This window comes from Gossypium hirsutum, chromosome D08 (genome assembly GCF_007990345.1).
Source record: "Gossypium hirsutum isolate 1008001.06 chromosome D08, Gossypium_hirsutum_v2.1, whole genome shotgun sequence".
NCBI classification, from domain to species: domain Eukaryota; kingdom Viridiplantae; phylum Streptophyta; class Magnoliopsida; order Malvales; family Malvaceae; genus Gossypium; species Gossypium hirsutum.
Window position 1 is genome coordinate 8,015,670 of NC_053444.1, and position 13,338 is coordinate 8,029,007.

At 34.1% G+C, this 13,338-nt stretch overlaps 1 protein-coding gene across 1 annotated transcript; it reads right to left on the reverse strand.

Annotated features, from left to right (window-relative positions):
- Nucleotides 1-4,490: 4,490 nt before the first annotated feature.
- LOC107919370 (nitrate regulatory gene2 protein) lies at nucleotides 4,491-9,399 on the reverse strand. The gene is made up of 4 exons (XM_041099771.1): nucleotides 7,983-9,399; nucleotides 7,690-7,874; nucleotides 6,839-7,062; nucleotides 4,491-5,395 (listed from the first exon to the last, which is right to left on the reverse strand). The coding sequence occupies exons 1-4, from the start codon at nucleotides 9,247-9,249 to the stop codon at nucleotides 4,609-4,611; spliced, it is 2,463 nt and encodes an 820-aa protein (XP_040955705.1). The 5' UTR covers nucleotides 9,250-9,399; the 3' UTR covers nucleotides 4,491-4,608.
- Between the last annotated feature and the right edge of the window lie 3,939 nt (nucleotides 9,400-13,338).

The window sequence follows — 13,338 nt, forward strand, 5'->3', positions numbered from 1 at the left end:
TATATGCATGTAAACCATGTTTTGAAGTTGTTCTCCTCAATGTAGTAAAAAAACGAGTTTTTATAAAGAGTTAAGGTAAAGCAATTGACATGATTTCATCACAAGAAAGGATACCACCACTATGTTCTACACAATCAGTACCCACAAAATGATCAAAATTTCATCTTAACATAAGACTTCCGTAACTATCATGAGACTTGGTTTCTATTAAAAAAACAATCGACTTTAAACTTGTTGATAAGTAGGGAGCAATGGAACATTGTTAGGGGATTTCCCATTCCCCTAACATTCCAACTTAGCATGATCATGGTTGTTTAGGAGGTTGTTTAGGGACAACATGTTAGAACCTATCAACAACATCATCATCATTAGGTATAATTGTGGTATGATGGACAACTAGTTCAATGTCAACAGTATGAACATGAATAGTAGCGTTAGGAATTAGAGGAGCATCAATATTTGAGTTAGTCATAGCTAAAATAGAAGAAACAAAATGAAATGTATGGGGTGGAGATGATTCATACAGATGAGTATCAAGATCTCCAGTGGGGGATTTTGTGGGAGAGTGTTTTCTTCTTTAAGGGGATGGAAGCTCGACAGCAAAGGAGTGTTCACTTATGTCTCATTTTCTTTTTGGATCAACACAAGAAGGTTCATTAATTATATTGGCATCAAGTCTAGCTTCAACTTCACGAAGGATTGGCCTTTGGGCCACATTGCCCACAAGGCATCAGAAAAGTAATCATGACTTGGGTTATTTCCTGTAAGGAATTGTTGAGAAGAACCATGTGGTGTGTAATTTTCTAGGTTAAGAACATCCTCTGGTTCAAGTTCAAGAATCGACACCGTATTCAACCTGCTTTGAACAATGATATCGTCTTGATTAGATCAATATCATTAGAAGACATTTCAATTATCAACGTAGATGATAAATAAAAAACATTTCTAGGGATAAAATCATTACAGATAGTTGCATCTTTCGAGGCATTGAAAGGAAGATTGATTGTTGGGGAAAGTCTCTTTCTTCCTCTCTTGACCCTTGCAAGGCTAGACTTAGATTTGTTGCCAAAATCTTTGAGAAGAAATCTAGCATTTGTGTTTGGGAATCCAATAAACCTTAGGACATTATCCCTTAACTGAACAGAGGCTTCAGCAAGGCAGCTGTTCAGGTATATATTTCTCTAGGCATGTAAAACATTGATAATTTAGTTTAAATCTTGTCAATTTGTTGGAATTGCTTGTTTGTCCACCACTCTTAAAGCCTTTCTCTCAAACAAGCAGTAGTAGCATGGAACTAACTGTAAATTACATCTTCAACATCATCGCTGGATATAATACAATCAAACTAGGGAACTGAATTTGTGAAAGGATTTAGTTGTGAGGCAACAACACGAAGTGAGCTTGAAAATGTAACCCTAGCAAGGGATAGAGAAGCATTAGCTTGGACTTGGTAAGTATCTATCAAAGATGCTTCTTCAACAAGAAATTTGTTTAAGGGAGTGTGTTCACCACTTTCATTTTCCTTAAAAGCTATTGAGGGTCAAACTCCATCTCATCATCATCTGTATTTTTTTCTTGAGTGTTATTCTCATTTGTTCGATTTTCGTTATCATTTTTAACTTATTCATTGTTGTTGGCATCATCATTGTCATTCTCCTGTATGTTTTCAACATTGTTGGCCTCAAAATGAAAACAACTCGAGAAGATAGGTATGAGGAACTGGTACAGAGGGAGACAAAAAAGGGTGAGTTCAATATATGTTGATCTAATGGTACCTCTTGATCTCAAGGCTCATGAAATAAATTTGGTTAACATCAAATTCTATTTCAAAACCTGAACTTTTGCTTGATCTCCTCCATTTGCTCATTGTTCATGTCTTCAACTTCCTGGTCATCTTAGGGACAATTATTCCTTGAATGGCTTATGGTTCCGCATTTGGTGCATATTTTGCACACAAGTTTATATCAGAAATCAACCCATTGCCTGACTCCATCTCTTTGGATTGTGCAGCCTACAATCAAAGGACTCCAAGGATTGATATCAACACAGACTTTGAGAGAATGTATGTTCTGGGGAGTTTACCGTTGTTATCGATTTAAATAACTCTTTCCACAATTTGACCTAGGTAGGAAGCCACAGAAGGCCTAAGATACTCAAGGGGAAGGCCTCAAATTTGAATTCGTACATGTAATAAAGAGAAAAGATCAAGGCTAGGAGAGATATTTGGGGTACATCTTGCTGTCATTAGCAAGGAACTGTTAACTGCCCAAGGTCCTCCTTTAAAGATAAATAGGAGGTTAGAGAGGAGGTTGAGGAGAAAAATAAAGAAGCCTCCATCCCTTGATGAAACTATTTCATGCTCTCATAGATTCCATATTCTGTTAATGATATGTTGAAGCATCCAAGAAGAGAAGTTCTTGTAGTCATGAATGTGCCCTATTAAATGTGGCTTTAGTAAGCTCTACTCAGTTTCAATTCTCAATGGTCAAAGGGAATGACAAGTCCTCTTCTAATGGCAATGTTGTTTTAGGGGTGGAGTTCACCTTGCAAAGTATGTTGCATAGCCTTATCTTCATTCGATGAAGATTTTGAATCAGAGTGTTCGATCCAACTATAGTTGTAAATGAGACTTATGCTCATTTTTGGGGGTGGAGAAGGAAGGAAAGGTTTAAGAGGGCAGGAGACAACAATAAAAGTAATAGAGTGAGAATGGGTGGAAGAATAGCTCGAAAGAGGAACAACTTAGATGGAAAATAGCTATGCATGTCAATTTTCTAGCATTTAAAATGGTGATGAGTCACGAGAAGGGGCAAAGGAATGAGTAAGAGTAATTGATGAGAATAAAGGAGCATCACTTAAAGATCCATTGCAAGTTCCAAATGGGCCAATTACAAGAGCAAGAGCTAGATGGTTCAAAGAAGCACTTAATGGGCTAGTCCAAGAGATATGAGCTGATTATGAAAAGAAAAAATCCAAGATTGGACCAAATAAAGATCAAGGCTTATTTAATGTTATAAAGGCAAATTGAAATGGCTATTCAGCTTTCAAATTCGTGGCCTTTGTTCAAATCATCTATGTGACATATTTATCTTTTATTAAAGTCATTTAGTTGCTTTTAGAAGCATTGTATAGCTGGATAAGTCAGATTCATTATATGGTTGGATTCATGCAAATATTAAATTGTTGCTTTAAATATGATTTTTTTCCAAGTATAAATAAGAAGATATGAGTCTACAACAAGGATTTTATTAGAACCTAATATATTTAGAGTGTTTTTCTCTTTTGACTCTTCAACGAACTTACCAAGATCACTCTTGTGGCATTCCAACTTTTGTCTTATCACTCACAAACCTTCTTTCTTGAGTGTGGCGACTACTTTTTTTCTTATACATTTGGTTCATATCTCTTTATAGGTATCGGGTCAAGGTTCTTTAATATTCTAGAATCTGATTTTAGAACAATCCAAGATATCCTTGTTCTAAATTAAATTTTTGGGTCTCATAACTTTAAACTCGTATTAGTAATGATGGAGGCAAATTAGGGAGACGAACCAAAAAAAAAGATGGAGGGAAAAAAGGAATATGATTGGTTTCAGATTCATTGCAAGCGGTTTATTTTTATTTTATCATTTAGTCCTTTTAAAAAGGAAGCAATCCAACAATCAAAATTTTAGCTTGGCTCAATAGCCAAACAATTTATCGAAAAAAGAAAGAAAATTCTTCTTTTACTGAATTTCACATATTTGCCGAAAAGCAATAACATTGAAGTTGTCTTATTAAACTAAAGCGATGTTTAGTGTACAAGCAACTTTTGACTAAAATTTTTAACTTTTCAAAAATACTTTTGGCTTTTATTTTTCTTCTCCCAAAAACACTTTTAAGAGCTTAATTATTTTTTATCCCTCATCCCTTTCTCTTCTTTCTTTTTTCGCTATAGAAAAGGAAGAACCTATTATTTTGCAATATTATTTTTTAAAATAATAAAAATATGTTAATATTTAATTACAAATGTTTAATAATTATATTTAAATATTTAAAGTATAATTTATATATTTTAATTAAATTTTATAAATAATTAATATTAATTGCTTAAAATATTTAAAATTTATATTTCATATATTAAAATATTAACAAGTTATAATAAATTATTTTTATATTCATACTAAAACATAATAATATTAACTAATTTAAACATTATTTAAATACATATTTGTTACTTTATAATACAATGTTTAAAATAACATTTTATTTCTTAAAAACACTTTTTGACAACAATACTAAATACTTAAATTTTAAAAACTTTTCAAAATACTCTCAAAAGCATTTTTTCACAACTCTTTTTAGAAATACTTTTCAAAAGTACTGTTAAACTAACCCTAAAACAGAAACACATGTAAATGTGTTTAATTCTTCTGTTGAAATTGCCATTTTCCTCTTCTTTCCCTAAAAGAATTCGAGCAATTTCGTATGCAGACAATTCCCTTCGCTTGATAAAACCAAAGACCTCCCATGTATTTACACATCCCAAAACAATAATTATAAGAGCAACCCAGCTCTTATATGTTTTTAACTTTTCTCAAAAATTCAAGTGGGGAAAAAATGTATTCATCTATTTGATATGATAGGAACGGGAGCATACAGAGTCAAGTGCCTCAGTAAATACACCAGAAAAGCTGGTTAATGCTCGAAAAACGCCGGGCAAGCCTGTTTGAAGATTATTCAGGGTCATTGCTCTAGTTACCTCTACTGCTTTGGCATGCCTCATCATTTCATCTTCCACCCGCCTTTGACAAGCTGCAAGCTCTGATTTCTTTTCAGAAAGGGGATCCCGAGCATCCAGAACCGGTCCATGATCAGATCCCGAATCAGGAGGCCCTATACCAACCATAGAGTACGAGTGGTAGAACTTCCTTTCTATGTTCCGGAGAGATGATGCCTTTTTCTCAAGCTCCTTTGATGCATTTTCTGTTCGCTTCTTAATCTTAAGCTCTTCAGTTTGTTTGGCAGATATCACACGGACAACATTGATGAAACTTTTGATACCTTCAGAAGCTACTGTGTCAGGTACACGTTCAAGAGCAAGCTTCCACTCGTCGCAAAATGCATATACACCAGAAGGGTCTGCATTGCCATCAACATTGTCGTTGCTGAGAGGGAGAAGGGAAAGCTTGAACCAGCCATGGAGGGAGCAGAGAAAATCACGTTGAAATTTTATTAAGCGACAGAAACTAGAGTGCCACGCAGTGACAGCAGACTCAAGATCTCGTGTTGCCTGCCGATGCAGTTCAGAAGTGGAATCACCTTTCACTGATCTGTTTATAAGGCCACGGACTTGCTGTACAATGTTGCTCTGAACTTCATGGTATTGATGCATTGACCCCCACATATACCTCAAGCTGCATTCAAACGCAAGTTGTAGAAATGTTCAAATAGAAATTATTTAGCACAAAAAAATTCTACTGTGCTGAATTTCTATAGAAAAGGGAACCAAAAATTATAGTACTATAATATAATTGAAACGTATTTGGCCAAAAAATATATAAAATTGAAACATAAATGACCAAAAGAAAGTATTCACAATATGGTTTTCATCTAATTAACAAAAACGGCCGTTAAGAGAACTATCATTCTATACTTCAACTTTCATGTATGGCACATCATATTTTTCTTCAGGTAGAGTATGAGATGAAGTGTTCAAAAGTCACTCAAAAAAATACTAATTTAAGTACAGCACAAGGTTTGCAGGCATGTTCTGTGTAAATTAGCTGATCCACTATGGAGAGCTTAAGCAGCCTACAATTGAATTATTATGACCCATCTGTTCGTCAGTTTTGTTTTATTTTAGCAATAAACCCCATTGATCAGCTGCAAGTCAGTCTGCTCAATCTAATCTAACAAGTGTTACACTTCAGAATTTGCAAACTGTTTCAGGTGTTGCAGTTAATCATCATACTTCTTCTACTCGATTTAATCATGCCGCTGAACAACAATGATAGCAACATCAAAGATAATCGTGGGCTTTGATTAGTTTACCATTCTCAACAAACTGTCAAAAAAAGATTATGGTCGGTCTCCAATGCACCTAACCCCCAGCCCCCACTTGGCCTAAAAGGTGTTCATAGATCAAAGAAACACTGTCAAGTAGTACTGGGGCCACTGGACTCCAAAAGATAAAAAAATTAAAAATTTGCAGGACTACAAGGCACATGTGCTACCAGAGTGGACAAATCATAATGGTTCACCTACCGTATGACTCACCTACCCAGCAACATGCCAAAATCTACACTTACAATGTTTGAAAGGAGATGAAACAAATTTAACATTCAATTCCCCTCCCAAATAAGAACTAAAGCTACCAAGGGACAAGTTCCCTTGAGTACGAATTTCAATGAGTGAAAATAATGGGAATGGAGGAAAAGCAAAATTTGTACCGATTTCACTGAAAAATAATCTTTAATTAGAACTAAAGCTACCAAGGGACAAGTTCCCTTGAGTACGAATTTCAATGAGTGAAAATAATGGGAATGGAGGAAAAGCAAAATTTGTACCGATTTCACTGAAAAATAATCTTTAATTAGAGCAAGAGTTGAAAAGATGAACTTTTCTTGTTTGAAGGGGCAGAAGGTTTGGAACTCTAATAATAGTTTACTCCATTGCTAACATTGGTACTTAGATTGGTATTTCATGACCCGTATAACGTTCCCAAGAGAGTGTTAAGAGAATACTTAATGGTCCATGGATGCATGTAGTTGCATTGCATCATTAACATTTCAAAAGAATGGCCTTTATCCATTTCAAAACAAAAAGGAGAGGAACGTAAGGAGAAGAAGAGTACTAACCCATGACAGATTTCAACAAGCTGAGGAACAAGATTACTGTCTCTAAGCCCGATAATGGCAATAGAGGTGGTAGAGACAGCCTGAGATGTGACAATAATTAGTGATTGCAGCCTTGTTATCGAGGCCTTGGTCTTGTTTATCTTGGCTTCATCCTCTCCCTTGTATTCTTGATTTTGCAATGCTGACAACTTTTTCTCATGCTCAATCTTTACTCCTTCTCTAGCCTGAAATTTTTTAAAAAATTTATTGTCTACATTAGCACTTATCTGAACAACATGGCTTTACCATAATTCACCCTCCCAGGAAGCCAACATATATGAAACGTATCAAATTATATTTGCATCGCATATTTCTTTCCTTATCAAGATATTTTGATACCAGAATCCTCATATCCAACCAATTCATGAAACTACCAACAAGTATTATTCCCCTTGCACTGAATATAAAAGATAAGCAGCAAACTATCAAACTGAATAACTTATTGTGGAAGGCAATAGGTAAATTAAGTGAGAGCACCTTCGTTCTCTACCAACCAGCACTAATTTAAGCAAACTTGAAGATAAGAAACGAAATATCATTCACCGATGCAGAAGAAAATATTCCCAGACAAGAAAACTACCACTATATTAACAATCAAGAAAAGCAAGACAGGAAACAATGCTCCAATACTAACCCAAGCTTCACCTCTCCGACCCAACCCCCCTTTTTTCTTGTCTGAGATCCCTCGGTGTCTAGTAATCATGTTAATTTAGACTAAATTCAGAGTAGAGCCGGATTGGATCGAAGTAGTACATAAGAAAAAGTAAAAGTAAAAGAGAAAGGGAAAGGGAAAGGGAAAGCATTTATGTTACCTTAACGTCCTCGTAGAGTTTCTTCTCCCAAGCAAGGAGCCGGTCCAAAGTAGAACAAAGGCTCTTTGAACCGCCCGGTTCATTGAGGGCGGTCGCGTCAAGTCGGTATTTCACCGCCAACGGCGGCTTTGAAGTCCAGCTTGAGCTCAGGTTACTGAATATGCTACTTGAATGATATACTGTCTCTGTAAATTTAAAAATTAAGTAAAATAAATTATAAATTTAAGTAAACAAGGTGACATCAATTTGAACTGTAAATAAAATAAGCTTAAATTTCCATATCCGAAGCTTACTTTTCAACTGCCTGAAACTTTTATCAAGCTGAGCTCTACTGATCTCAAGCATCTCGGAAACTTGATCTCCGGCGGCGGCAGCCTTATCGAAATTCTCTTTGATCGCATCAACGATCTCTTTCAAATCCTTATGCCTAACAACCATCGTCATATCCATCATAGCGCCCGTTCCATAACCGCCCGCAGACAATCCTGCATCCTCCGACTTATCATCCATTTTATTACCTGCGGCTGATCCGTACATATGCTGCCGTGGCTGAGGTTGTACCGGCGGAGGAGTCTGACGAAGATGATGCAACTTCTCCGACTCCCCTCTCCTCGAAGACCGGAAACTGTCGCGGGCCCCGATCTCGGATCTGGATGCCACGTCATCATATCCCTCTTCATCCGATGAACTCGTTGTAGTAAAACGATCATGATCATGGTCCCCCCATTCGCTGCAATGCACTTCTTCTCTTTCCGTTTCCTCGTCAAAATTACTCTTGGCATTACCGGAACTGATGTTGTAACGGTGGTTCAGCTTTTGTGGACGGAAGAAATCATATTCTGATTTTTCCGTTTCGGTATCTTCCGTATCTTCAGGGTAGTTAGAATCTAAATGATGAGGTTGCTTTCGTTGTTGTACTTTTTGGTCAAAGAATTCGGAGTCTGGTGGTGAGGGAGGGTAAAAATTTTCCCAGTTCCAAACGGAAGAAGCTTGGGAAGGAGTGGCTGAGTACGTGGAATTAGCTGGATAAGCTGTAGGGAAAACGTGGTTGGAAAACCCAGATTTCGAGCTTCGAGGAGAAGAAGAAAGGCTCGATTCGGACAAAATGTGAGGGAGTTTCGGGGGTATCTTACGTGGCCGACGACGATTGGGCGCGGGCACCGGAGATGAGACACTAGAACCGGAGAGTATGTGAGGGAGTTTCGAGCAAGCTATAGTCGGAGAAGGAGAAGGGGAAGGGGAAGGAAAGAAAGGAGGAGGGGGAGGGTGCAGGGAAGGGGAGGGAGATGGAGGGACACGTGGAGTGGTGGGATTGGCTGGTGGAGGAGATGGGTTGGGAGGGTGGAGAAGAACGGCAGGGGTTTCATCGGAGACGGAAATAGGCTCACCGGCCGCGAAGGAGGCGAGAGCCGAGCCGGTTACGCGAAGAGAGCGGCAGTAGTCGGCGTGAGCCGAGGCTAGGTGATGTCGAGCGTGAACGGCTTCCTTCATCAAGCGTCGCCGGTCCTTGCACCGCCTTACGATCTCTTCATTGTCTAGCTTTGACGCCGTACAACCCATCCTAACACACTATTTGGTCAAACATGAAAAAGGAAAAAAAAACAGCAAATAAATGCTGAGCAGACGGTGGCGCGTAGTGTAGCGGTGGCGCCCGGTTTAAGCTTTGTTAACAACTGAATAATGAAAGGAACTGAAGTGCAAGGTAAATAATAGCTGATGGGGTATTTGAACTTTTTCCTTTTTGGTATTGTGGCGGGGTCTTCTAGGGCTTTCAAAAAAAAATCCAAAAATCATAAATCATAAATCAATAAATTTTTTAAAAAAGCCCCCTTTTTTTAATTATTACATTATTTAAGAATAAATTGTAAATAAATTATGAGTTTATAAATAAGTGGCACCAAAAAAATATTAAGGACGACTGGAAGCGTTTTTCTATAAATCAGTTGAAAATACTTTTAAAAAATTAATTTAATTTCGTAATTTTTAAAAAATGTAGTCTAATTTAATAAGTTGAGTATTTTTAAGAAATGGTCTAAAAAAATTACTATGATTAGAATTAAATTTTATTTTAAATAATAGAAGTATTTTATTAAAAAAGTTAGAGTTGGATTGGGTGATTTTAAATGAGTGGAAGGAGGGGGATTTAGTAATTAATTATGTGTAAAAATAGGTTGGTTAATTAAAAAAGTTGGTGTTTGCGGTTGCAGAAGGCTGCTTTTTGTTTTCACATTGTGGGTTACAGTGGGGGCGGTGGGAAAGATACGGGCATAATTAAAGGGTAGACATTGATCTTCCACAAACAGTTTAAGAAAAGAGAGAGGATTAAAAAATTGTGTTGTCTTTTAGGGTGGATCAATAAATAAAAAGCCAGATTTGTTGCCCTTTGAGTGCTGGTTAAAGATGGATGCCGTTTTGGTCTTGGGATAACCCTAAACCTTGAGCCTAAAAAACTGCTTTGCCTAGGTCTTGTTTTTTGCACAAAGGACAATTTTTGAGATTTTTGTTTTATTTTCTTATATATATTTAATTTTTTTTATAAAAGGACCACCCTCCAAATTTGAACAAATTAATCGCTCAATTTTAATTTTAAAAATGAGCAACTAAACACAATAAATTCTACCGTTAATATTTTTCATCAATTGTACATGAGTTTGATTGTTATAATAATAAATTTAACCTTTAAAATTTATATATTTCTATCAATTTGATCCTAAATTAACAAGTTTATACTGTAATATTTGTGTAAATGCATAAATGTTGAGACTGAATTTGTTGAACTTTTTAGAATTAAGACCAAAATTACAAAATATGTAAACATCGAACGCTAAATTTGTTACTATACTAATTAAAATTATGTCAATTGACGGAAGCCATTAACACTATGATTAATTCTCTTTAGTTACTCAGTTTTGAAATTGACAGAGATTAAGGGTCTGTTTGATTGACGGAATTAATTTTCCGGAAAATCATTTCCAACTTTTCCAGCGTTTGATTGGCGGAAAACATTTTCCATTTGGAAAATGAACTCTAAAACAAGGGAAAATGGGTTACATTTTAGGGAAAATGTCTTACCCTTTCAATTTCCGTAAGACATTTTCCGTGCTCTCCTCTCTATCGCCTCCTTCATTCCTTCCTTCATTTCCGGTAGAAAACTGCTTCTATTTATCGATTTTCCAGTAACTTGTTTTTTTAACACAATTACAAATAATTTATTTGATATTAGTTTTTTTCAATTTATAACGATTAATATTGTAGCTTAATAATTGAGTATTATTATAAATAAATCATTACAATATATGTAAAACAATTTAAAATATAAAAATTTATTAATATATATTAATATATGTAAAAACAACTTTTCTGAAAAATATTTTCAAAAAATCTGCCAAGCAGCAGAAAATATTTTACACAGATTCAATCAAACACCAGAAAATATTTTCCAGTAAATCATTTTACAGAAAAGTAAAACATTTTCCAGAAATAATTTTACGGAAAATATTTTACTGACAATCAAACAGACCCTAAATTACTCTAATTTTTTTATTAGGGATTAATTTACTCAATTTTGAAATTGAAAGATACTTATATTTTAGCTTGAGTATTTTTTTTAATTGAACATATTTTTAAAACACGATGTCACGTATAGGATATGTGTACTATATATATTTTTGGCTTAATGTACACTTTAGTCCTTAAATTATATCATTTTTTCACTTTGGTTCTTAATTTTTTTTTGGCCCACTTCAATCTCTAACGTCATCAGACATTCCTAGTTCAATCATTTGGACGTTAAAAAATTTAGTCACTCAATCATATGTTGTCACGTGTCATACAATGACGTCACTGTTACACCATCATCCAAAAAAAACCTTTAAAATTACAAAAAAAAATACAAAAATATATTTTAAAAATTAAAAAATTATTAAAAATAGAAAATTTATAAATTTAAAATAAAATTATAAAAATATAAAAAACTTAAATTTTCTAAAAATTTAAAAGATATATTAGAAATTTTAATATTTTTAAAATTTCATAAATCACATTTATTAGAGCTTGAGCATGGGATCGTTATCTCTTGGAAGAATATCACCTACAATAATTGTTTTATAATTCAATCAATCGAAACTTATAATTGGTAGATCTTTTTTATGTCATAAATTTGGACGAGGTTTTTTTTCAAATTATTTAAATAATAAAAAATAATTTTATTTCAAGAGACAACGATCTCATGTTCAAGTTCTAGTAAACATGATTTATAAATTTTTAAAAAAATATTAAACTTTCTAATTTTTTTAAAATTTTTAGTAAATCTTAAAAATTTTCATATTTTATATTTTTTGTAATTTTATAAGTTTTTCTGTTTTTAATATTTTGTAATTTTAAATATTATTTTTGGAATTTTTTAATATGTATTTTTTATTTTTTGTAATTTTATAATTATTATTTTTCTATTTCAATAGTTTTAATGTTTTTCTGTATTTTTTTAACTTTATATTTTTTCTATTTCTTAATATTTTTAATATTTTTATAGCTTTTTTATATTTTTAAAGTTTTTTAATAACGTTAGGGACTAAACTAGAAATATCTGATAACGTTAGGGATTGAAATGTGCATTAATCCTATACTTTTTTGAGGAAACTTTTGAAGCTATTTTTATTTTTTTTAAAACGTGTTAAAAAAGTTGTCTAATTATAAAAATTATATATATACATATCAAGTCTTTACATATTTTAAAAAATAATGGATAACTCAATATATAAAATTTAACAAGTAAAAAGGGAATAGAAATAAGCAATTTATAGTAAAAAAATTAAAATTGCAAAAAAATTGACTTTTGTTTTTGTTTGGAGAGATATAAATGGTAAAATCCAACACGCCAGATACCTTTGAATATTGAACTCCTGCATCCTCATCAACTCTGAGTAAAGATTAAATGTAGTGATCTTCTTCTTGTTTTTTTAATGAGCAAGAAAAAGACGCATAAAATGGGGAACCCAAATTCAAAAAGAAAGACCCACACCACAAAGCACTGCAAACATAGATATTCCACACCAAAAGTAGTGGGAGGTTAAAGGCAAAAGATTGAAAATGGTGAAAGGGAGGTTTATTTTCCCTCCTATTTCACTCACTGGACCTCCTTCTTTTTCTTATACTTTTCTTCTTTCAAATCACAACTTTTGCAGTAGACTTTCTTGCTTCAAGACTTTGAGCCTTTCTAATTCAGCTTAGAGCCATGAAGATGCCGCTCCACTATGCTGTGATCACGGGCATCTGATTCTCCATCCCCCTTTAACCCTTTTTTTTTTGAATTTTTTTCCCTCTAACTTTTAACCCTCTTCCACAATCGGAGATTTTTTTACTGTAATAATCGGATTGCATTTTATCTCTTCCACTTAAAAATGGACAAATAAGTTTCTATACATTAGAACAAGGAGTAAGTATATCTTTCTATTAAAAATTTCATTTATTCGTACCGTTAAAAACTAATCTTTGTTCTAATAGCCCATTTTGTTCGGGCCCAAGCACAAATAAATAAAACCCAAAATAACAAAAATATTCATAAAGTCCAAGTTACAAACAGGCCCAATATGGCCCAAATCAGAAAAAACCTTGCAGCCCAAAATAGCCCAAAGCTTAAACTGTTTCAGA